Here is a 26660-nt window from a genome sequence, read left to right on the forward strand (position 1 = left end):
AACAGAAAACCCCTTTAGGGAGCTCTTACTAAAGGCCCTATCAAATGAAGCTAATACAGGGCTGGGGAACATCTTTATCGTTCCATCATATGCTTAATAAAGCTGGGGGGGCGTAGGAGCCTTCCTCATGTTCCCATTATGTGCCATGAAAATATTGGGAACTCAGGAAAGTCTCCCCCGGTCCCAAGCATAAATGTCTCCACGACATTTGTCCACACAAGCGTGTAAAGATATTTACACGCTCTCTCTCTCTCTCTCTCACACACACACTGTGCATACATATAGTACATTTACGCACGCCAGCCCCGCATCCTCCTCCAGCGCATGCAGGCAGCATGCACTTGTCATGCTCCATCTGAGCAGAGAGGAGAGGAGGGAGGTTGTGTCGGCGTCGTCTTCTATATTTAACCCAAAGTGCAGAGAGCTGTGGCTGTGGCTGTGTGGAGCTTCCTCTCTCTGTCTCTCAGTTGCTCTGACAAACATTACAACCTCCCTTTGTCCAACGCTTCACGCAGCGGGCAGGACTGTGATCAGGTAAGGAGACTGCAGTCAACTAATAATACTGACTTTACTAAAATACCTATCTAGCAGGCATTATACACTCTGCTGTTGGCGCAACCTCGTGCGTAAAAATAACTTGTTCCGTGCGTAAAATGATGATTACGTGTGAAATATGGTGTGGGCTGCACCCATAGGCAATACGATGTAGTTTTCCTTTCCATGTTCACCGTTATTGTGCAGAGCAACGACCAGTATGTTTCCTGCACTGTCCCAGCTGTTAAAGTGGAGGGTCTTCTCTACAAGGTCACATACGATCTGTGCGTGAGCAGCCGTTCGTTTTGGGTTCATTAATCAGTAAGAGCTTTGGTTCTATAGAGATTATGGTGTTAATTGGAAACTTTCATCTCGTCCCTTTATTAATGCTTAGAGGTTATTGCATGTTCCCCATTGATTTCACATACCAACCGTATTGCCACACCGCTGTCTAACGTGAGTCTGTTAACAATGTAGAGCAGGAGCGGTCAGCTCCTCCTCTATCTCTCATCACTGTCTTACAAACCAGTGACCAAATATGATCCCCATTACTCTAAATGGTATGTGTGTGTGTGTGTGTGTCCTTGAGACTGACAGCTTCTAGGTCAGTGTTCATGTCATGTGTCTAGTTTGGTAAACAACACCAGGTGGTCATTTGGTCATATACCCTTTAAATGACCCTCTGACGACCATAACTCTCAGGGGAAACTTCCCTGTTGTTACACGAATGACAAAGTGGAACATACTTGCAGCAATAATAAATATTTGCTTTGAATGTTTGCTTCTGTTACCTTAAAATCTACAATGATCAGACTTGGTATGTGTGTGTGGTTGTTGAATATTTCTTTTAAATGTCTCCGTGCTGTAACTGGTGTTTTTGCAGGTGAAGTGGAGGGAATCAGCTTCCTCTGGCTTCAATCATGGAAGGACTCTACTTTGAAGTGAAGCCCAGAAGAGATGAGCGACGCAGTTTGGGGATCTCTGAGGAACCCCGTCCAAATCTAACTTCAAACCGCCAGTCCTGTCCATCATTTTCACGTCTCACCTCCACACACTGTCCTCAGAAAGTCCCCCATGCTGCAGAGAGGACCGCAAAGGTGGAGGAAGAGGGAGAGGAAGAGGAGGAGATACGATACAAACTGACATTGATTGGTTCTCGGCCGGTCCACCACCTCACGACCATGGCCATGCTACCCTGGGTGGTGGCTGAGATCAGCAGGTCTCGGCCTGCGGAGAAGGAGCTGGGCGCGGGGATTCAGTGTGCAGGGCCTGGAGATGGACAGCTGGACTCTTCTACCTCCAATCAGAAGGTTTCTCTGAGTGTGTCAGCATCGTGGCTGCGATGCGTGTCCATTCTGGGAGAGGGAGTCGTCTGGGATCCTCTCACACACACGGTGCTGTTTGAGTGTCGACCTCACCAGGTCACTAAACTAATCCACAACAGCCAGGAGCCCAGCAGCTTTGGCTGCCTGGTCCGAAAGACTCCAAACTGTGCCTGCTACGTCTTCCAGTGCCAGGACAAGACCAAGGTAGGCGTGTGTGGATGTGTGCACAAATTAAGAGTATACTTATAATATTAAGGGGTAACTCAATCACAAATACAATCACATCTACAACAGTGTGTCACATTATAAGTGTGAGAGAATCTCCACATATCGGCCAAATCTTCACTCAGACGATGCTTCAGTAGACAGGACACATCTAGGTCAGGTCTGTAGAGATGAGTATTTCTTTTTAAACAGTTGTGCAGTGTAAAAAGCGGCTCTAAATATATCTGTGTGCTCCAGACCGAACCATCACTCCAGATTCTGTGACATATTCAACCAATTATTAGGATTTGTCAGCAATAAAACAATCTTGATAACTTAACACTAGAATAAACTCGCCTAAATTAAAAGAGCTGCAAAGAGAGAAAGTCACCTGTGATCCAATAAATAAATACAAAACTATCTCTATCTCACAATATGAAAGAAAAACAATCCCTGGAGTTTTGTGGTAATCTGTTGGGTGATGTTTTTTTTAACAGACAAAACGTAACCTCCTAATTTCTTTATTAAGGGGGAACACACATCAAACATAAAAACACCAACACCATATCAGTTCCTACAGCTTCACAGAGTTACTGTGGGTCTGATTATAGCACATTTATACTGTAAGTAAATAACAATTAGAATGACTCAGCTCTGCAACAATTTTCTCCTCATGTTTACTGATGAACAGCTGCCTGAGCTCTTGAGTGTGGCCCGATCAGAATTTATTTTCCACCAATGGAAACTGGACTTGGCCCTGGTGTTGTAGCAGCTTATGTAGACTGAGCTCTAACTCCATTCAACAACACAAGTAACAATAACAAATCCACAAACAACACACTGGCACAGTCTGCTGACTCACACACCTTGCACTGACCTCTAATCCTTTCAACTCTCCTCCACATCCTGTGCCAGCAGCCTGTGTGTGTGTGTGTGTGCACTGTAAAGCTGCAGCTGGTGTCATGGTGCTGGTGACATTTGAGAGCATCTTCATTGCATGCCATGCCCGACATACCGCAGACTCAAAAGAGCCGGCCAAGCCAGGGAGCTGGACACGATGGAGGATATTAAACAGATTACATGAGTCAGGGAAACGCAGAAAACTTTATATCAAGCCTCAGCTGGATCTGTTTTTCTTTCTCTGAACCAAGCATACACACATGCCTGGACTCGCATAACAAACCTGCGTAGACTTCACACACATGAACAGCCAGCATGAATAATGTAAATATAACTGTGTGTGTGTGTGTGTGCGTGTGTGTATCATTGCATTTACTGTATGTGATGTAACTGCACACAAATACAGATAATGTCAACTGAACATAAGCTTGTTCCAGATTTTTGTTGTGTGTGTGTGTTTGTTTGTACGTTTTTGTTCCGATTGTGTGTTTGTGTGAGTGTAAGTTCTCTTGATTGAGAGCAAATGAGTTTGTGTTATATCGACCAAGCAGGATGCAGAACCATGTTACCACGGAAACCCCTTCCTGTGGCCCAGCGCCTGTTTGTGTGATAATATGATTGTGTGCGTGTGTGTGTGTGTGTGTGTGTGTGTGTGTGTGTGTGTGTGTGTGTGTGTGTGTGTGTGTGTGTGTGTGTTTTTGTGTGTGTTTTTGTGTGTGTGTTGATCTTGCTTTCTTTTTCAGCCCCTCCAAAAATTGTGATGGTGATGTCAGGCTGACCACCTGTCGCTCTAGTTCGGTCCCAACAGGCAGACACACACACACACACACACACACACACACACACACACACACACACACACACACACACACACACACACACACACACACACCTAGCACACAAACACTATTGCATGCATGTTGATTATGAATGTAATCCTCAGGCACCGCCGTGGGCCTTATAATACTCCACCGGTTGTTAGCGCTGCTCTTGCATGAGTTTATGAGTTTATTGTTAGGTACCAATAATGTAAGTCCCTCTTGTGTTACACAGCAAACATATATAAACAATAACAAGCTGCAGGGGGATTCAGATGTATCTCGGTTTTCTCACAACCCAAACCACACACACACCATCACATCTCTAAAGATTTTCTACAGGAAACACTGCACCACACACCCACACACACTAAATCCCACTCTGCATAATTGTTACTTTCAAGTGGGGGAGGTGATAATGAAATGACATTTTCAAATTATCTAATCTACATCTCAGTTTCACGTGGAGTTCATATTCATATTTTTCTCAAATGCGCTGAATCATTAAAGGTGTTGTGGATCCTTGTGATATTAAATCTGTATTTCTTAACCCATCATTTAGTTATTATGTAGTTTCTGAAAGTGAAAGTTGAGGATTTGCAATTCTCCAATTCGGAGAAGTGTGCGTGCATGTGGACATGCTCTTATATTCCTCTTTCTGTAAGGGCGGATACGAGTTTTTGACTTTGAGAGTAAAGTCATGTTAGATCATTCTTGCTTCCTTAAAGGCTGTGAAGGAATTCTGTTTAGGGTAAAGTAGACATCTATAGGATTCAATGCTGGGGAATGCGTCATGTCAACAATGGTCCTTATATTTTATGTGACACATTTCAAGCAAATTTTTTACTTTATATGACACATTTAATAAAGATATGTAAGTGTGTATTATAGAAAAAGAAAAAGTAAAAGAGAGAGGAAATCCTGAAAAAGACAAGGTCTTCTCACCCAGCATGTATTTATGTCTAGTTTATGTCTGTTACAAACATAATTTGTTTTTAAAAATATATCCATAATGGCAAAAGTCCCATTAGTGCATATTTTCAGAACAGCAGAGATAAAGAGGAACTTCCTCTGGTGGGTCAGGGGACAGAAACGGTCTCAGAGGGTCTGTGGGTTTTCCCCCTGCTGCTCCTGCAGTATGAAACAGGAACCACTGGGTGTCCTCAAACGTGAACTTTTTTTGTTGTTGCTGGTCATTTACAAGCCAATTCAATCACTTTTACTAATACTTATTTATGTTATTTAAATGTTGTATTTATTATTAGTTATTAATTACATATTAATTAGAAGTTAATTAAATATTTAAATGTTATTTTTGCTATTATTGATGAAAGATCAAATACTGTAGATTTAGATTTTTTTTTGCTACTGTGTAGTAATATTATTATTAGTTGTAGTAGTAGTCGTAGTAATACGACTACTAGTAGTATTAATATAATTTATTAATATTGAGCACTGTATATAAGTGTTTCTACAATAAATATTTAGTCCTTTTCAGCTACAGTTTTTTTTATTTAATCCTATATGATAAACCTGTGGGTTAGACAATTAAAATAATTGGTTAACAATTAAATACAAATATATAAAACAGAAGACATTGGATTCAATTGAATCACACTTTAATGGCATCAGTTACATTTGTGATAAAAGATGTTAAAAGATTCTGCTATTAGGTCTCACAGTAGTTTTCCTAATAATTAATTTGAAGACATTGGACTTTGATGGCATCCGTTGTTCTATTATATATAGAACTTTACTGTGTGTTGTAGTACTTTATTGTTTTTCATTTACTTAGGGAGTATGTACAGTTTTGAGTAAATTTTACGTTTATTACATTCTATTTTGAGTTATTTAAATTCTGCGTATCTGTTTTATTATTACTTCGCTCTATATGTGCCATGCCCTTGGCACGCTGCTGCTCCAGTATAAAGTGGAATCGGTTCTGCTCTGAGGCGGTGGAAAGACACGGGACTTGGACATAAAACCCTCAGGGTGGGGAAGTTCATTCCCAGCTCTCTTCCATCTGCTTCCCAGAGGAATCCATGACAGGAAACAGGAAATACTGATGATGTTCAGTCCCACCAGTGAAGATAATCTTCATCTTGAAGTTTGAGTGTCCCGGGACAGGAACTGTGGCCACACCAGCCTCTCCTCTGATTGGTGCAGCCAGGCTGCGTCAAGCCAACAAGAGTTCGCCGGCATGTAGACGGAAGTGCGTAGATTTGCCTTCAAAATAAACGCCAAAAAGCAAGTAAAAACTACATGACGCCAACGGGTTCGTTTTACTTTGAAAATGTTCAAACGAGGAGTGCTTCCGTTTCACAGTGGGCAGCTTGACGTGTTGCTCCAGGGAGAGAAATCAACTTTCCACTGTCATGACAGAGAAGAAGTGCCTCTCGCTGTCAGGAGCCGGGTTCTGACCAGTTCCGTCTCGGACTCAGTGGTTTCTCTGTGAAGTTTATGGCGGATGGGATGAAGGCGAGACTCCAGCGGCTCAACCTGTTCAATGTCAAACAGGCGCAGAAAGACGTAAGTTTATGTGTGAGCTCTGTCGTGGAGTTCCCGTGCTAAGTGGGCAGTTAGCTAACTTTAGCCCAATTAGCTCAGGCTGCGGTTAGCCAAGTTAAATAAGTTAGCTGTGGTTAATGTTAGCAGAGTAGAGGTAACATGACCTATTTGTTTTCTCTATAATGACGCCGAATGACGCTTTCACCTTAAATACAAATTAAACTAAATTAAACTTGACGGACGTTCTCGCCTTTACGCCACATTCACCTGCGTGTTGGACCAAATAAATCACAGGTGTAACAGAGTAATTCACCATGTGGATCTGCTGTCTGGTCTCCACAGTAGCTGCATCACAACACAACACAACTGACTATCAACTGCTTATTGACTTCTGGGTGTTGTCAATATCCAGGGTCCTTTTTTTTAGGCTTCTGCAGGGGACATGTTTGATTTGAATCAAAGTGTGTTCACAAGAAGAAAGTGTCCATTTGGCTTTTGGCTCCTGCAGCTGATGGTTGTTTATATTATTGATTGATCTGCTGATGGTTGTCCCCATTAACATGTTGGTAAATTACAACAAAATGCCATTAACACTTGACCTAAGCTCAATGTGATATACTAACTTAATTTGTTTTGATAGATTTGCAGTTACTAACTGATACGATTTAAGAAAACCAGCCGGTCCTGACATTTGAGAAACGCAAACCAGAGGATATTTTGCGTTTTTTGTTTGATAAATGATTAATGATGAATGAAAATGATTGACCTCTCTGTCTTTAAATGTTTTGGTTTTGTTTGGCCAACAGTCTTTAACGTAACATTAAAGAAATTCAGGTTACAAGGTTATAAAATGGACAAAATCATTAAATCCCCATGTTTGTGAAGATGGAACCAGCAAATATTTGTTATTTTTGTTTAAACAGTTTCTTTAAACTGATGAATCAACTGTCAAAATAGTTGCCAGCTTATATTCTGTCAATCGATGTCAATCAATGAATCGACTGTTAACGTTGATCTGCTTCAGAACATTGTGGTGTGGATGAGGGGGTCACAAATATTGTCAAAGCTTCACTGCTATTGGTTATGTTATATGAAGTAAAGTCCAATTTAACTGACTAGTCATTGAAATAAATTATTAAGTAAAGATTTGAGAACTTATTTGTAATTAGTCATTTTATTTTTAGAGAAATGGGTAAAAAAGTCACTGCAGCTTTCCAAATGTGACTATTTGATGATACTTTTTTTAGTCTTCCTTCCTTTGGACTTCATCACCATATCACCTTGGGCTCTTGGAAAAAACAATGAGCAATTTGTGGCCAAATGTTTTATTGATTAATCAAGAAAAGACATTTTGCACAGTCCCATGCGTTTCAGAGAAACTGCACAGTGTATCACACTCGGGGAGGATCCCTCCTTTTCCTCTTACCTCATGATGTTGCTCGACCTTGTTTTTGAAACAATGAAACACTTTAGTAATAAAACGGGCTTGTTTTCTTCAACTGGATGTTGTTCGAGCTTCTGGTTCTGTTAAGAAGTGTTTTACTCACTGTCAGACCCTTTTTACAAAGCTGGGTACAGGAAAAATCCTGTCTGCTTAGCTTAGCTGTATAGACAAGCCAAATGTAGGAGTATGTGAGTGAGTGAGTGTGCGAGTGAGTCATGGCGATATCACCTCCAGAGTCATTCTGCTTATCCCAAGATGTCACTCCAGGAACAGGAGGCCTTTAGTCATGTATGAACACCGTATTAGGCACAAAGTCTGAGTGGAGCTCTCTCTTGCCTTGTCTTGTCGTGTCACGATTTAGACAGCAGAATATCAGGGATAGTTACACTACGTTTTTTGATTGTGATAAAAAACTGTAACAGCTAGCTTATTTGCTAGGTTTGAATGGAAGTTGTTGATTGGCAGAAAGTCTCCGTCATTTCCCGACTGCCTTGTTTAAAGAGCTGACTTTACACCTTTCTAATAAAACAACTCCTTTCCCGTCTGTCACAGCCTGGAAAATACTGGCGGCAGCAGCAATTAGATTTTGGACAACAGGCAAACTGAGATTATAGATTTGGGTTAATGATCACCCAAATCGTCTGTGGGAGACTGTACCGCTTGGATATTTAATCCTCCTTCGTTATTTTTCAGCAGTACCCTTTTTCTTGTAATCCCTTGGTCTCACATGCTTTTCCACTCCCTTTTTTATGTGACTTTCCTCCCCTACTCATGTGACACAGTACTCACACTGTAATTAAAACAAGCCGGTCCTTCACTTTGCTTGTCTCACCTGTCTGTAAGTGTTAGAGCTACTGTACTCCTAACACAGACTCTCTCAGTCCTCTGAGGTGAGAGCCTTGTGGTTATCTCTGAGCCTTACTGATCAAATTTATTCTTCGCCGAGAGTTCGCTCTGACTCAGCGCTGCACTTTCACAACAAGCCCCTTTAGTGTCCCTGTTATCACACGTGAATGGGTTTGTCATCTTGTCTTTGTGCTGTGAAGTGGCTGCTCAGTCCAAATACAGTGATGTCAATGTGTTTGCCATTTTTAGACATTCAGTTACACTTCCTGCTTCACAACACTTTAAAATGTGTCCACTTCTCTCTATTGTGCTTCGCCCTCTGTTAGTGATGCGTAGATCCTGAACTTTGAACTTTCTGAGCACTGGTTACAGTCCACAAGGCACAAGACCCAGGCACATGACCATGGGAAGTGCAGAACTTGGACTTTTAGTTGGTTCCTCATCGCTGTTGATTCCCAAGGCTGGCTGGTGTGTCAGTGGGTGTTCGGTGGCATTTCTCCACTTCTTTTTTTAAAAAAATGTTTTTTTACCTTGTATCTCTAGTAATGTGTATACATGGGAAATGTATGTTTTGAACTACATTTATTTAATTGAAGTAATTTTCTCTGGTTGTAGTGGGTGTTGCCCTGTTTAAAACAGTTAAAATTACATTTAAGTTGTTGATTCTGTAAATTTGCAACGTTCGGGTAGAGACTTGGAGTCTGGTCTCTGCGTACTATCTTTCATCATTGTTTGGGGAAAACCCTAAATGTGGGACACATGGCTAAAGAGTCCCTCAACCTTAAAAACAGCTCAGAAGACCAGTTAGTTTACAGGGCCAATGGAGAAAAATAGAGGAAGCTAGAGGGATGAAAGAAAAAGGTGTATGAGTTAGTTCTGCTATAGTCTCAGGGACATTCATCTATATGTTTTGCTCCTGGTAACTGACTATGCTCTTTATATAATATCCTCACCTTTGACCCCGCTTCTCTCTTAGACAAACACTGAAAAGTTTATTTTTTGTATTGGACTGAATCACAGCTTCTCGTTTACTGGCGATACTTGTGTAACTTCCTTCTTTTCGAGGTCAGTAATACAGTAGTTCTGTGTCATTCTGGCCTGGTGAGAAAGGCTGTGCTTGTTCAGTGTTATTCCTCTGTGAGAGGCCAAGGATCACAGTCCAAGGCAGTGTCCAGCTGCCTTCCTGTCTGAGATCAGCCTCATGTAAACGTTTCACTGAGCAAGATACTGTGCAATAAGGCTGCTCTTTGAGGGGCAAATCCTCTCTTAGGACCCTCAGCTCAAGTTCAGATGTTTTTAGCCTTGTACCAGCAGCAGTCTATAAAAGGAGGGAAGTTGTAGGAAGGGATGTAACATAAAGGGAAAGTACTAGAACAAGAAATCCAAGAATGATGACATAATGAGGAGGATATTTTAGTCCCTGCCCATTTGTTCTTGATTTGCTGAAAGGATTTCTATGAAACTTGGTGGAAGGATGGGATATGGGCCAATAAAAAAACCCATTGAATTTGGGTGTGGATCCAGGATTTCTTTTTTTGCATTTTCTTTTACTTTGCAAGATTTGACAATTTTTCTGAATGTAAAATATCTAAAGATTGGGAACATTTATAAGATCTCAATTTGATGTTTGATCAGCCCACCAGTCCAGATCCCAAACATATTTTAAAAACATGAATCTTTTAATATGTAAGAAGCTATTACCAGCAAATGTTCAAATGAAAGCTATTCAAATTATTAATCATTTGATCCAAATTGTTGATCCTTAATTGTCTCTTGATCATCTAATGGATTGATTGACTGTTTCCGCTCCGTATTCCTTTCAATTTTACCTTTCTCAAATGAGGAAGTGGGACAAATATTCGGTGTGATATTTTATATATTAAATAGGCATGTCTGTGATGAGTAAATCTGAAATGGATCTCCAGTGAAAATGCATTTGGGATAGGGAGTGTTTGTATGAGAAAGTAGAGGAGAGTGATAACATCATCACGCTGAGAAGTTAAGGAGCAGCAGAGCCAAGTAAAGCAGAGGGAGTGAAACTGGGGTCTGGTTGCTGACATGAGAAAAGGTTAGACAAGGACAGAAAGAAAAAAACACATCCTCCTCGTCCTCGTGGCTGTTCTTTGTCTTCAACACCAGAAACACACACACACGAGTGAAGGAGTGAGAGGAGAGGCATGAGCAGGGACTCACTGTACAGTATCTGTTGGTTCAAGTGCTTCAGAGAGTCAAAAAAGCAGAAGGAAGAGGAAAGGGTAGATGGAGGAGGGGTACGCAGAACACATAGAGGTCTGTTGTTAGTGGACAGATAGCAGACTCCGCTCTCATGCCACTATGATTAAAAGCAAGTAGACTCTAGAAGCTTGAGGGTGAGAAATAAGGTGTCTTGATGCTGACGGCATGTGAGAGAAGCCAGTGAATTAGTAATGTTTAGCTCATCTTTAAGACAAATGGGAGGGACATTTTTAAATATAAGATGTATTTAAAGAAAGAACGTGTTGTCTTTCTGCTGCTATGTTTGGAAATTATTATGGGCTAAATTCATAATTTTTACAATTTCATGAATAAAATATCTACCTCCTCAAACACGTAAGACATGAGAGTTGTGCAGTGTAATGCAGAAGTTATTGTTCATGTATAATCAACATGTGTCTTCTGTTTCTCTGCCTTAAATCATAAAGTTATTACAAAAGAATAACTTCTAAATGAACAATTTGGCCATAATTGTAATGCAGTCAGCAACATTAGACTTTATTCAGTGAAAGTATGTGTTCCTCATTGTTTAACCTGCAGTTTCAAAAGGGTCATGACGTCTCATTAATCACCTGATTGATCATTGATCTGGTTGGACTAATGTCTGGAAGAAAATAAGTCAGTCAGAGATCATATTCATTGACTGTTTGTGTCAACAAATTACTGAAATGTTCCAAAGGTCAAATATGTGCTATTTAAATTCTTGTTAAAACTCAGCATTAGTGCAAGTTTTCTAATTTCTTCTTATGTTTCTTGGTCTCTCTTTACCTTTTCCATTTTGTTGACATTTAAAGACCTTAGATCCAGTGTTTTTTTCCATTTATAAGAGGTTGAATCTGTTTATGTATCCACAGTAGCTTAATCCCGAAGCAGAACAGAGCAGTGCAGGTCATGTTCTGACAGACAGACCTAGCAGCCAGGCTACATGCCCATCTGGATAAGAAGGAATGCATGGTTTATTTTTATGTTTTTTCTCATCCCCTCGGCCACAGGTTTTCTCAATCTTGTCACAAAACAACTGTTATTTCACTTGAACAAAAGCTTTTAAAATAATCCTAGAAAGCTTCCAGAGAGGGCATGCTGTTGTAAGTCTGCCCCATCCTTTAAATAGGTTACGTTAACTGTAGTAGGGGTTTCTGGCACAAATTCACCTCCTTCTAATGTCCAAGAAAAATTCTAAAACAAGTGCTCCAGATTCTTCAAAAGTTTGCAACCTTTGTTGAGAAACAAATCCAGTATGTTATTTCTTGTGTTAATGGCTCTTCTCTAAACTCACACAACTTCAGCTGCAGCAGAGGTCGTCACACGTGGTGTGCAGGTGACCAGAGGAAGGCTCTCCTCTCGTCTCTTGCCACCTGCATCTGCGGGGCACTGCTGCCGGCTGGCCGCAAGATCGTGAATTTGATAGGCAACTCGGTGCTGCACATGAGAACATGAGAGAGACGCAGAGACGGTTTTAATTTCCCTCCATGCCTGCACTTGAGCAGGCAGCAGTAAATTATAAATCTAAAAACGATAAGAGATCATCACCAGCAGTTTGTAGACACAGATGAACTATGCTTCAGAATACGTAAGCTTTATATGAAGCTTCTTATGTCATTTCAAACTGTTTACTCTCATTTGGCTACACCAGTTCATACGTTTTTGTTAAATTCCTGTCCTGCCATTTGCTACTAAAGATATGAACCTGGTTTGGGAGGGGATCATTGTTCTGCCTTCATGGTGGCAGTCGTCCCATTACTGTATAAATGTGTATAAATGTGTGTAAATGGAAGAGCCTGAACAGCAGGACAGCCGCCAACGCTGTTGCGTAACATGTCACGGCTTTGATTTCAAAGTGCCAACATGCGATCTAAAATCCCACAAGAGGGAGGCTGTATGTCTTCTTGTTTAGTTCAGTGCAAACAAATAAATGGGGCATAACAATGGGTCCTCTTGACGGAAATATTCCGGGATCTGCGTATAAAAGTAACGAGCGAAACCCACACCCACGCAAGTGTGTATACACCTGAACCTGCTCTAATCCTCAATAGCTGTCATGAGTAACAATGCTTCTTTTCTCCCACGGCACCAACGTCTCGTTGAGTTGAGTCATGTCCCCACATAATGCCACTGAAAGAATTCCAAAACAAATTTACTGATGTGAAGCAGACAGAGCAGGTTATGAAAACATTCAACGCCTGAACGACTCTGTTCCAAGAGGCCTCCAGCAATAAACTGTAGCTTTAGGTCTGGTGGTATGTTGAGATTGGTGACCTCACATAATTACCACTATAACTTTGCCAAACCTTAACTGCAGCAGAGGTCAAATCATCGGATTGTTGTTAACACTTCATTAACATGTAAGCAACATTTCAACGTTATAGCTGTTTGAGGTGGATGTCATTTCATCAGTCAAGGCCATCTTTAACACTTATCTGACAAACTTATCCAGAGCAGCTTACAGATAATGGAGGACTTGTTTTTTTGAAGAGGAGCACAGGTGAGCACACCTCATGCCGAGGCAAGACACAGCAGGACCTGGCTGGAAGTGTGTCAGTGTGACGGCAGATTTAGTAGCTGCTAAGGCATCCCACATAAATGACATCACTGATGTGTGACTCAATCCCTGCTTCTGCTTAGCTGGTCTGCTTCCTCCTTTTTGTTCCTTTGTCTGGTCAGAAAACTCGGCCCACAATAGCAGAAGCATGTGTACCGTACAGTGTGTTGCAGTCATTCTTATGTTGTTGTTGTTGTGGTTTGCTGCAGCTGTTGTGTGTATTAATAACAACGTTATCCTCCTGAACGATCAACAAATTATTATATTTCTTATTCATAGTACTACATAAGTATGGGCCAACATGAATGCTAACTTCCTTTTAAGACTAATTCTAACTTCTTACGTTTTTTCTTTTCTTACTCTCCATTCTGGAGCTACATAGAGGACAATGAAGACATTATAAAAAAATACATGTTGAAAGAAAAGTGGTTACCCCTTTAGCCTCCTAGCATTAAGGTTCCTGGTTCCATTTCTGTGTGGAGTTTGCAAGTTTTGCCCCTGTGGGTTTTCTCTTGAGTACTTCGGCTGAGCTCTGTTTGTCCCTGTTATCATATTCCATGATTGTGGTTAATGTCTCATATCAAACCAAGTGGAATGTGTCAGTGCTGACTGTGATTGTAAATTGTGTATTTAGTTACATTTCTTTCTCTTTGACTATTTGAAGCACATTAAGCACATAATGGAGAACTGGTTTATTACAATATTTTTATGTGTGGTGTGAGAAGTTTCTATGAAGATTTTTGGGTTTGGTTAAGCTTGACTGCTTTTCTCCGAGCCTTTTTTAAGCACTATTAAAATTTGTGTCAGTCCATTGTATGTTTGTGTCTAAAACTGGCCCACTGCTTTAATGGTCATGGAAATCCTGTGTTAGTCATGGAAAGAGTGTTTTTCTTGTGAGTGAGTGAGAGAGCGCAGAATTATGGATTATTTGTTCTAGTCTGTCCACTTAACAGTACATTTTCAGTAAAAAATAGAAAATGAACTCTTTATATATTTGGATTTTTTGTCAGTCTGTTATGGCAGTTGAAAATACAGTTTATGAATGAAATGAGTTTGTTGAATTGTTCAGAATAAAGTCAAAGTTTTCAACTTGACATTTTCCTTTTTTTTTAACTAGCAGCTACATTTTGACAGAAAGTGTTTGGAGGGACATAGAGGCAGAGCTGTGGTCCACTCTACTAATGTGTCCTGCTTATTTATTGCATGTATCCTAGTCTCACTTAGCTGGAATGATCCGGCTGCACCCATTATCATTCTGCTATCATGAAAAAAAGCTTGTTTGTATTTTGTCAAACCAATCACTGTCGTGTTGTTGATGTGATTGCACAATCCAAATCTTTGTCAAAACATGGCCTTTTCAGCATGTGGGTTTCTCACTTGGAGGTTGTCGTTGCTTCCTGTAGTGAAAGGGATTTTAAAAACAGTCACAGGCAGAAGTGGCAGAGGAGGTGAATGTCACAAAATTAAACTAATTCCCCCATCAATTTTTTAAATCAGTGAAGACTGATCAGCTGCTGCATCATTGTAGTTTCACCTTTACTTCAGTTTTGGGATCATGGGTTTCCAAGCCTAAAGTTACAAATGTACTTTGAGCTCAATATTGTCAAGATGTTTTTGTCCCATGTTCATGTGATCATATTCACACTCACCCTCACACTCTGTTTTCTTCCTCAGTTCCTATTTGTACATTTTGTGATATGGAATCACAAAATGTTTCTTTATAGTTGTGACAAGGTCTCCTTCTCTTTATCTCTCCAGGTCCCTGAGATCATCAGTACGTTGAGGCAGGCCGGCAAGAGCTCTGCACGCAACAATGATATCGTCACCGTTTCCAAGAAACCGTCCACCGGAGGCAGTGATTCCTCAGATTCATCTTCTTCTCATCTCTCCACATCGTCAACCTCCGCAGCACCAACTGTAGTCGTGTCTCCGACAGCTTTTGCCAAAAAGTTTGAGGTGCTATTTTGTGGCCGTGTGAGCGTTGCTCACAGGAAAGCTCCACCCGCACTTATCGATGAGTGCATCGAGAAATTCAGCCAGTTACATGGCTCAGGGACAACCGATAAAGGAGAAAATGGTGGGAGGTTGGTGGGTGGGCTGAGGAGGGCATTAAACTTCCAATCCAATGGACTGGGGAGTGGTGCTGTTGGTAATGGCGCTACTGGGAGCCCCACTACTGGCAAGCGGCCTGTCTTGTTCAAGCAAGACCTCAGCTTTCCCAGTCTACAGGGCCTGGATGAGAACGGACTCTCACCTGAGATTTCTCTCACCAACACTACTGATGCACTTACACGCTCCGCTGAAGTACAGCCCACCAGCCTGCAGGAGAACAGGACCATGCTGTTCATGGTAATTTTCAGAGATGTACTCTATAAACACTGTGCTGACATGTGTGAGTTAGAGAAGTAAAATATGATTGTGTGAATGGTGCAGCAGGGTTATTTGTGCTGATAAGCTTGGTCCAATGGTCAAACTGCATAAATATTACTCTGGAGGGTATGTGCAAATGATAAGCTTTTGGAGCTGATCAGTCAAAGGTCAAGATCAACAAAGATATGGTTGAAAAAACACATTTTGTAAGACATCTTCACAAATGATACAGCTAGAGAGACAATCTGAAGCCTATATTGATCAGAAAAAAATATTCCCCATCATATAAGAGATGTTAGAAAATGAAGTCATATAGTGTAGAAAGGCATTAAAAACATGATCAATATTCCTTGTACAATACGGTTCTGTCAACACATCAACAAGACAAAATTACTGAGCTCACTACTGGTTAAAATCAAGTAACATCAAACTAAAAATGTTTGCTCCAAATTTTAAACAAAGGCAATGATACAAAGAACACTGCTTTTTAGATGAAAGGTCTTCTTCCAACTCGCACTCAATGGTCCTCTCAGACATCTCTGTTGAAAATAAGAAGAGTAATTTATATTGCAGTCAAGCACAATTTTGGACTCCCTCAATAACAAGGCCTAGAAAAAACAAAAATCACCTTACGACTCAGCAAGAGCGACTGCTGACTGCTGCTCAAAATGAGCCTGGTCACGCTCCTCAGGTTGACCTTCAGTCGACCCTGGTGACCTCCTGCCAACCGGAGATTTTCCTGTTTGTCCTCCAGACGGGAAATGGTGACTGCTGGCACAGGAACCACCAGTGCCTCTTGCTGTGGCCCTCAGCAGATACAAGCAGCGACATTGCTGACACTGATGATACATCCTGCTGCTGCCATAGATAGCAGTCAGGATTACCTCACCCCGGTGACATCTGTGTCTCATTGTTTCTCAACGGCTTTGAAGAGACGCATGAAATCGCTCTTTTCCTCCAGAGTCCGATTATGTAGCTCATACTTGATACTGAAGGACAGTGAAGTGGAACTTGTTGAGAGGAGAATACCTATGCTGTGATTGAACAGACTTGCTTGTTATGAATCCCTTGTTGAGGTTTAGGAGTGATGGTGACTCATGTTCTTATGATGGTGTGAATTAGTAAATCCCCTGCTCTGAAGTGCAAGGTACTTTTTGAGCTGAAATAAAACAAAACTCCCCACACACACCACCTACGAAGACACATCTGCACTAAAACACGTCCATTCAAAGAGTCTAACTGTGTCACTTTTGTGTTTTAGGTTGGCAGGTCTCAGATCTTCTTGGTCAGTCCGGACACTAAGAAAGTTGCCATAGAGAAGGGTTTCAGAGAAATCTCCTTCTGCTCACAGGTATAAAGCACCATGATTCTACATACTGTCTATAACTGTCATATTTGTTTGTGATTTTAAAACCCTATTGTTCATCTTTCCAGGGTATTCGTCACGTGGATCACTTTGGCTTCATTTGCAGAGAGACGGTGGAAGGAGGGAGCTGCCATTTTGTTTGCTATGTCTTCCAGTGTACAGACGAATCACTGGTGAGATGGTGTCATGTGCACTTTTACCTGCATTCATAATTTAAAAAAAATGTTGGCAAAGCACAAACCTGGTAGGCGTATTTTTAATCTGTAAAATGTATGACTCTTTATTACTCTTATATACACCTAAAATAACAGCTTATTGTTTCGCCTGCATTGGTCGGATTCAGTGTGTCCATGGCCTCAGATTTGTAAACTGGTCTCTGAAATCAATGCCCTCAAACGACTTGGTTTTTGAGTAAAGAGCTTAGTAAGTACAATAAAAACGCGAACAGACAGAGATTCCTTCATTTATAGATAGATGGTGTTTTCACTCTAACCGGTTCTCTTATATTTCCTTATCAGTGCTTCACACTCCCTGTTCACATTAGATCAGCTCACTCAGTCTAATTGAACACTTAGGATTTAAATCTGAGTGCCACAATGCACAAAGCTACATATTCATCACCATGTTTGTTTTCAATCAATGGAGAATAAATGCTGCTACGGACTCATGATTCAGGGCAGCTCTGTTCCACTGAGTCACGGTGCACCTCTGACAACACGATCCTAATGGACTGTCGGGTGGATAAAAAGCATTGATCATTAAATGGATATATTATACTATGTAGTAATGAGCTAATGTTACAGTGTGATAAGCTTTTACTATGGAGAGACACTGGTCACTGCTGCCAGAGTAAACAACCTGTGGAGAGAAAACTGCATATCTATCTAATTTTGACATAGTCTCTTTATTGTGATACATTTATTCTTCTATCAGTTTAATTCTACAAAGACCCAGCTTTCTCACTTGTATTAAAGACGCACCCTGATTAAGGTGAGCTCTAGGCACAGTAACAGAACGAATAAATACCGGTGGAGGCAAACTGATGAATGGCAAATTTCTGAAAGTTGTATGATGAAAGAAAAAACATATGGGAATGTTCTTCTGCTCTTTCAGGTGGATGAGATCATGCTGACTTTGAAGCAGGCGTTCTCTGTGGCAGCCCTGCAGCAGAGTGCAAAGACCCAGAGCCAGCAGTGTGACAGTTGCCCCATGCAGCAGCTCCACAGGCTCTGTGAGAGGATAGAAGGTCAGTGTCTCTGGGCTCTATAATGCTACAGAAGTGAAAAAAAGGGAAGAATAAAATAATTTTCAAACTGTTTCGATAGATTTATTTGACATCAGTAAAATGAAATACAAGATGGTTGTTACTCAGTCCCGCCATATAATTGCAAAGGATAAAAACACAATAAAGCCAAAATCGTATTTCCTTACTGGTCCTCTTAATGTTAGAGACTTATCACTTCAAATTCAGTAAAGAGATTAACTATTTTAAAATGGGGGCCAAAGGATGAACCTACAGCATTTTATAGATACTCGATGCAATAAATTTGATCTGCAACTTGATGCCGATGAGGTGAATAAGAGAAAGGAAAGGAGAGATAGAGTCTGTGTCGCAGTGTGGTCTTGACAGTGAAGAAGCACAGTTGTCAGCTGGTTACTCAAACAACATATCAAAACCTTGAGTCAAGAAACATTACGAAGCCGCCCGACTTGCATAACAGCTCAAGTGCTGATTTAGAAACAACTTTAGTAACTTCATGAAAGAGCCCTCTGGCAGAATACATGTCATTTCAGATCTCCTGGTTTTCAAGTTACAAGATACCAAGCAGCTATGCTGTGCATTTAGAAAAGTTTTGCATGTCTCTCCATTTGGGAATATACTGTATATCCTTGAGGTTTCTCCGGTTTCTCCCTTGTTAAATGTTTTTTTGGGAGGGGGGGATTTTTTTCCTTATCAGATTCAAGGGCCTAAAGACAGAGGGTGTCATGTGCTATAAACATTGTGAAGCCCCTTGAGGCAAATATCGGGAAATATAAATACAACAGATTTATCATTGTAGTTGTAGTCAAACAGTTTGGTTTGATCTTTGGTCTATATGAATTAGCAGTCACATTTTGTTGGAAATGTTCCTTGTTTAATTTTAGTTGGCAAATAACTTAAATAATAATAATAACTAAAATAATGGACAATAATGGTAATTGGACAAATGTTTTAGTGTACAAGGCTCTGGTCTAAAGGAGGCAAAGTTAATAGGTTGAAATTGTGTGTTTACATCCTCACAAAAAATAGAAGTACAAAATGTTACCAGCTAGATAGATAGTTATGCATATGAAACAATGAAACTAGTGCCCTGTAAACATGCATTTACTATATATCAAACAACTGTGTGGTGAAAATAGCCTTTTCTTTTTAATTTATTTTAAAACCTTATTTGCATCATTTTCAGGTCTACAACCATCAAAAACCAAGCTGGAGCTTCAGAGACATCTGGCCTCTCTGGACAATCAGGAGCAAGCATTGGTGTTTGAAAACACTATGGTAATACGTCTGTTCTGTCTGTTCTGTCTGTGCACCTGAAGAACAAGGTGTGAATTCCTAGTGTAGAAAAAGAAAACCAGTCAGTTTGCAAGTTGTACATTCAAGACTGATACACTGTGGTATCACAAGATTTTCATGTGGGACTCGTGTCTCTCGTCTGTCACCTCAGATTTTAGTATTTTCTCCAATTTGTGTCTCTGTCTTTGGCTCACTTCACTTTTTTGTTTCTTCACAGAGGCACCAATGGGATTAGTTGTACAGTGATAATACATTTGGATCTAATGATATTATTTGTTGCCCAATGTTGTTGTAGAGTAAAAGTAGACTTTATTAGAAGTGGTAAAAGAAGATGAGATGAATGCCCATGAGTATTTCTCTATTACTCAGCTGACATCTGCTGGTGAAGCCGTCAAACTACAACACTGCAGCAAAGCTGTTTTTGTGTTCAGTGTTTTGTTGGTTTACTGATTTTTATAACAACCTTTAGTATTTGCCAGTGTTAAACAAATATGAATTAGCTTTTACCAATGTTTGTTTTTGTGTGTGTTGCAGAGGGCTCGTCCTAAGAGCGATCAGGAAGAGAATGAGTTGGTGATGGCCTGGCTGAGGAATCTGTATGAGGAGAAACAGAAGAGCCATCAGCACACACTGCCTGGAGACAGCAGCAAACAAGTAACTATATCACGTACACACTCACACGATCTACCAGTAGTTTCTCTGCTTTATATTTCTCATTTCCTGTCTCTTTTTCTATTATGTCCTACATCTCTTCAAAAGTGTCAACTAGGAAAGACAAAAATGGAAAAAGGCTTTTTTTTTTTGTCTACCATGTACACAGATATCCATGTATCTGTACTATGTGGGCTGCCCCTAACTCAGTCACTGCCATGCTTTTTCTGTCTGTTCATTTCTCTGTCATGTATTTGTAGGTGTGTGAGGAGGCAGCTCCAGCTCCTGTGCAGGCGCAGCAGCAGAGTAGCAGCCGGCAGCGACTTGAACAGTTCAAGAGCCGAGCCAAGCGCTCTCTCACTGAGTCCCTGGAGGGCATCTGGAAGGTACTTGTTTTGTTGCACAAGGTTGCACATGTGTGCGCTTGTGGTTAGGGAATGCTATAATTACTTGCATGCAAATGGTAGATTTTATTTACACATTTTATTTACCACTACATCTTAAAACTTAGAAAAGGTGGTGTGGTAAATGTTAATGCATGAAAATGCATCCGGGTTTGTAGTCTGTGGTTACATGTAAAAGCTGCATAAATGTACTTAACCTTGGCGTGTGTGTGGTCTTGACAGGGGAGCAGCAAGGCCAGGATTAGCAGGGACAACAGTGAAGGAAGTGACAGTAGCTCCTCCATCTTTACTTTCAACAGCAGCCAGGAACAGCTCTGCTTAGATGACCCCTTATCGTCCTCCTCCACGCTACCACCCACCAGCCCACTCAGGTAAACACACCTGAATGCACTTACCACACACTGACTCATGTCTCAGGTCAGAGCAGTTCCACCTGTTTTACTTGGACTTGGACGTCAGGTGTCTTGTCATTAGGCCTGGTCACACTCAGCCTGGACTAGTAAGTAGGGTCCTGACATCTGCTTACAGAGCAGTCAACTGTTCACTACCTGGTGGTGAGTTGGATCAGGTGAGTAGCTGCAAGGGAAGCTGCCAGACAGAGACAGTAAATGCAGAGGTGTGACAACTGAACAGAATTAGGCTCAACGTCGTGCCTAAATTATGCAATGCTGTCCTGGTCTTTCTCTGACTTTTTTACGAGATTGCATTAAGCTTATATTCACCAGATCACTTCTACACTGTTGATTTCTACTCCCTCTCTTGCCTTGTCATTTTTTTTCAGGTGCCACAACTCAACAGGGGACCTGAAGCACCTTGACACCTCTCTCCGTGTGTCTCCCTCCTCCTCCTCTCTACCTGGTGATGAGCAGCCGCAGGGCTTCCGTCGACGGGCCAGCACCTTCAGCCACCCTCCAACCCCCTCCTCAGGATTCGAGAACTCACCGGTGCACACACTAAATCACACTCCACAGGACGCCACCGCCGCTACCAAGCCCAAGCTCGTACGACACTACTCTGTCAGCACTGACACGCCACACCAAAGCAAGTAAGGAGTATGTTTGTATCCACATTGTGTGTCTACAACAGCACAAACAAAGATACCTTACACCTGAGCTTGGTTGGTTTGAATAGATTGATGTCACTGTCCAACTTCACAAACCTCTTTCCCTCCTGGTTAAGAGGGTGTTGACACAACGTGGCTTTGTTAAGGATGTGTTTTTTAGGGTTGGGATAGATCCTGTTAACTTTAAAAGAGAAGTTAGGGAAAAGTTTCTGTGATGTTACTTCATGTGGGCAAAGGGACAGACAGCATCTTTTGCGTCTTTCTTAAGAGGAATATTATCACAACCTCCTCCACCGTTGTCATGTTTGTTGTTGTCATGAACTCTTGACTCTGCGCTGCCCTCTAGTGGAAGCACTGCTTAACAACCGTCTAACGTAAATGGTGAAAGTTACATCGTTTGAATTGGACATATCTCTTTTTGTATGTAATGGCAGCATAAATGAGCCCGGTAGTTCAATGTCGAATGGCTATGAGCAGGAATTTGTGTGTGACTATGTAACTATATAGGAGTTATAGCTACATATAGGAGTGTACAGCCAGTGTGTACAGCCAGCTTACAGCCAGTGTACAGGAGTGTACAGCCAGCTTAATGTAAGTGTTTGAGCCTTAACATCTTGGGTATCAACTTATTTGATCTCTGCTTTTTCTCCCTTGTTGGTCTGCTTAAAAAATCTCCTGACAAATAACATTAGAAGTTTATACAATAAACTACCATTACAGATTATTATTAGTTTGTGATAATCAGCTGAAATTCTAACTAATAGCTGCTCACTTATGCTCCAACTCCAAGCTTTGCCTTCAAAACCTTTTCTCTTCCCTTTTCTGTGCTTTTTCTCTTCACCTCTTTAGTTTTCATGCTTTTTTTCAGTTTCTTTGACTTTCTTTGCACTTTTTCTTTCTCTTCCTTTCACTGTATTTGCACTGATCCTCAGACATGCCTCAACCAACTCCACCCTTCCTCCTGTTGCTCCCTGCACATCATCCTCCTCTGCTCTGCTCCCTCATCACCCTTCCTCCCCTTCTTCTGGAGCCCGGCTCATTAAGAGAAGGTGAGAATCCTGCTCTGGTTCTCAGTTCAGCCCATACATCATCTCTGTTTTCTCTGTTGGCACAAATTGATTTCTTTCATGCAAAATGTGTCTGCGTGAATTGGCCCTAAGTTTCTCTTTTCATCATGTGTTGTGCCACCTTTTTCCACCTCCATCTCTCCATCTCAGCCCTTTGGTTGGTCTTCGTGCTCGTCTCCACTCCTCCTCCTCTGTCCCTAACTTTCTGAAATTTCCATTTCTGGCCCCTGTCCAAGAGAATGATTGTCCTCAGCCAAAGAGCAGGTACATACACATGTACACCAAACAATCATGCCATGTTAGTGTGTCCAGCATAATAATAATTTGTGTTTCTTTCCTACAGTATGGCCGACTGATTGAAGGTTAATCATGGTGCATGTTAACTCTTCTGTGGGTGTTTGTGTTCTCAGTGACGTTGCAGCTCTCTCTACACCAACCGCAGCGTGCGGGGTGGGGGAAAGCCCTCTGCGACACCGCCACTCATGGAGGCAGCAGATCTTTCTACGGGTCGCCACACCTCAGAAAAACACAGACCCCAACGGTAAGAACACACATTCTTACAAGTGTATTCATCTTTTTTTTTATCCCAAATACTAAATTCTTAGTATTGCCTTTGTACTACTACTGACATACTTTATAGATCAAAATGATTATGATTATTATTATCCAGGCTTATTAGGAAAAAGAAAGTTGACATCCTAAACGGTGAAAACAAAACACTTGATTCCGACACAACATTGCACAGGAAGGTGCATGAAAGAGTTTGATACAGTGACTAATTCTATGATATTATTTAATCCCACTGAGTTATGGACCTTTTGCTTACTGTTACAAAACAATACTGCACATGCCTCTTTTAAATTACCTGCTAAAATAACTAAAATAACAGCTTAATGCACTTGGTGAGTGTAAGTGTCTGTGTGCGTAAGAGCTTTTACAAGCAAAGCAGAGGGATTACTCTGCATGCTCCAGTTGAAATTAACAATACGTCTTCTCCTCAGGAAGTTCAGGATGTTCCAGGTCAAGACACTCGTGTAAACACATGTACTCAAATGCATACATGCATGCTTCATAACCTTCTCCAATAAAAGACCATGAGCAAAGCACTTCAAATGGGCTTCGTCAAACATCCCCACTAGATCCGCATGTGTCAACAGAGGTACAGTGACAAACCCTCTCCACTTAGTGTCACTCTTTCATTTACGTGATGGTACATGTTTATTCAGAAAAGAGGAAGTTCGTGAGAATTTATTAATTTACCAAAGCTCTTTCATTCCTGTATGAACTTGAATTGGCTCTTATCATCGTCCTCCTGGCAGAAATGTTTGGTTTATTCCCCACTAGCCCTGATCTTTAATATCTGAATCCACAACTAATTTACTTTCGAACTCTCAAGAAATTGAGAAAATCTCAACAAGTTATTCAAAACAGGATATGTTTATTGGCTATTTAATTTCCTGTCCCTTGGTAAGATTAATCACAATCACTTAGCTGATGACGTTCCTTTACATCTAAATTTTAGACTTCAGATTGATATGCACATGAGTTGCTGTGGCATCTTGTGCTTGTCTTGGAGCTTTGAAATGACCTGAAGTGAAAGAAAGCTTAAGGAAAAGCTTGAATGCCTTGAGCGAGTAAGAATACTCTGTTGGTCTGCAGATTGACAGCCCTATTTTAGATTGATGAAGTACAAATGAAAAGGGCGTTTTTACAATTTACTGATATAAATCAATTGGCAGTCTCAGTATATGCCCATGCAGGTGTGTGTATGTGACTGTCTGACTCTGCAGACAGTGGGAATCATGCTTGTGCTTGCATGTCCTCAGATCCTATGTATTGATAATTATATGTGTGTGTGTGCGTGTGCGTGTGCGTGTGCGCGCGCGTAGTATGACAGTAGAAGTGTTGACAGTTGTAATTCAAGTGTGACGCCTTTATGATACAGTGAACAAGACTTAATTAAAACCTCGTACATGTCTGGACTTCGTATGAATGTTTTAAATTAAGGACGTAATTGAAAACTGCTTATGCAACCACAATTCACCAGTAAACATATTAATGACATTATTGAGTCATATTTGCATTTTGCCTTGGGTCAGCTGGTCTCAGCCCGTTATCTGTTGGCAGAATAAAGTCAAATCTGTTGGCAGATTTCAGAGTTAAAGAGTTTGTTTGAGTGACAAACATTATGTCATTATATTTGATTGTGTGATTTTTCTTTGCAACTTTTGTCGGGCATCTTGTGTCTGTCTGAGCCACCTGAATTCCAAGAACACATCATTTGTTACTTGTAATTTCATGGTTTTTGCCCTTTTGAAATGTGTCACATTGTGGAAGAATATAAGGTGTGCGCAACCAGAAAAGCATTATGCATATATATAAATACATAGCTCAATATATATCCACTGCTGCCCTTGAATAAGGAGTGTTTGTTAGGAGTGTGTTATTTCAAGAACTGAGTAGTGACTTGAAGATACAGTAACGAGGAAATGCCAAGTGTCAACCTGCATCGAACCAGAAAAGTAAACAGCAGCACTTTCTGTCACAAGGTGTTGGATCCACCTGCACTGGTGGCTGTTGCTTGGACCTCTAAGCTGCTTCGTATTGTTCACTTTTATTTTGTAGCTGCCATATTAACTTTGAAGTACAATAGATAAATCACACAAAGAAAATGTAAAGTGCCTAAAAATATGACAGAATAGGTCAAACCACAAGAAAACTGCATCAGCAAAGAGTTTTAGTCGTCTCTATTTGTTACATAATTTTAAAAGCCATGCTTATGCTACCACTGAGGGGTGCCAGAACCTAAAATTTACAAATCCATCATCATGGATTTAACTACACACTGCAGCCACACAGCAACATTTCCATTTAATCCAATCATCAGCTCTCTGATGCAGTTTCAGCAACAACTTTACAACCTTCATAAGGGCTGGGATAGTGTTTTGAATTGATTAAGTTACATCTTGATAAACATTAACATTAATTTATTCACTCCTGTACACACCCCTTCTGGATTTTGTGTCAAATGAAACAGGAATACATTATTGCACTGGATATCCTTTTGATCACAGATTATTTGGGTGTAGAAGTGTAAATGACCCATTCAAGTGGAACAGGTGAACAGCAGCTAAACACGCTCTCCTAATCATTAACAGATGGAAGTTAGCTGATAGCTAAATCTGGCATAAATCATCTCTTCTCATTTTTAGATAAATCTATTGTGCATTGTCCTTGTTTAATAAAAAAAAAAAACATTTTACGCCTAAAGTTTATTTCGACAGTCAACTGCCAGGGAGTAGGTCAGTCTGATGGGCTACGTGCTGCCTAAATGCGATGCGGTGTTGGGTGTGTACTTTTATGTGTGTGCTTACATGCATGAGGTCATGGGTGTGTCGCTTGTGTGCATTTGTGTGAGTGTGTGTTTGAGGGGGTGGTGGTGTCTCAAGGTCATGTTGACAGTCCACACACACACAGCGCCAGAGGAAAGCGCCAGCCTTGTTGAGCCTCTTTGCATGTTGTCTGTGTGCGCACTGGGACTCGGTTCTTGCCAAGGTGGAGTGTTTGCTTAGGGAGTGGATTGTGCCACTTTTGTACAAATACGTGCGTGTGTGTGTGTGGGTGTGAGAGAGATGAGAGGGATTAAGCATTTACAGTAATGAATCTGGTTATGGTTACGATATGGGGTTAAGGAGTCAATGTACAGTAGTCAGTGGAGAGTCCCCACAAGGATCACAGAATAAGTTTGTGCGTGTGTGTTCAAGTGTGTGTGCATTTTTCACGCCTAAAAGCAAAGTCTCCGTTAACGCAG

The 26660-nt window shown here is 41.0% G+C and overlaps 1 protein-coding gene across 4 annotated transcripts in view; it reads left to right on the forward strand.

Annotated features, from left to right (window-relative positions):
- The first annotated feature begins 364 nt into the window (after positions 1–364).
- Positions 365–26660, forward strand: part of tbc1d1 (TBC1 (tre-2/USP6, BUB2, cdc16) domain family, member 1) — a 40652-nt gene continuing 14356 nt past the window's right edge. The window contains exons 1-14 of one of the 4 annotated variants that reach the window (XM_035145751.2): positions 365–534; positions 1418–2063; positions 15130–15720; positions 17003–17092; positions 17176–17280; positions 18221–18353; positions 19555–19646; positions 20199–20318; positions 20576–20701; positions 20942–21090; positions 21501–21764; positions 22715–22831; positions 23000–23113; positions 23260–23390. In XM_035145751.2, coding sequence (XP_035001642.1) covers positions 1455–2063; positions 15130–15720; positions 17003–17092; positions 17176–17280; positions 18221–18353; positions 19555–19646; positions 20199–20318; positions 20576–20701; positions 20942–21090; positions 21501–21764; positions 22715–22831; positions 23000–23113; positions 23260–23390 — 2641 coding nt within the window. In that variant the 5' untranslated portion in view covers positions 365–534; positions 1418–1454. Of the gene's footprint in view, positions 535–1417; positions 2064–5310; positions 6311–15129; positions 15721–17002; positions 17093–17175; positions 17281–18220; positions 18354–19554; positions 19647–20198; positions 20319–20575; positions 20702–20941; positions 21091–21500; positions 21765–22714; positions 22832–22999; positions 23114–23259; positions 23391–26660 lie in introns of those variants that run through there. The other 3 variants (XM_035145759.2, XM_035145777.2, XM_035145767.2) reach the window with 3 other exon arrangements.

The sequence above is a fragment of the Hippoglossus stenolepis genome, chromosome 2, assembly GCF_022539355.2.
Source record: "Hippoglossus stenolepis isolate QCI-W04-F060 chromosome 2, HSTE1.2, whole genome shotgun sequence".
NCBI lineage: Eukaryota > Metazoa > Chordata > Actinopteri > Pleuronectiformes > Pleuronectidae > Hippoglossus > Hippoglossus stenolepis.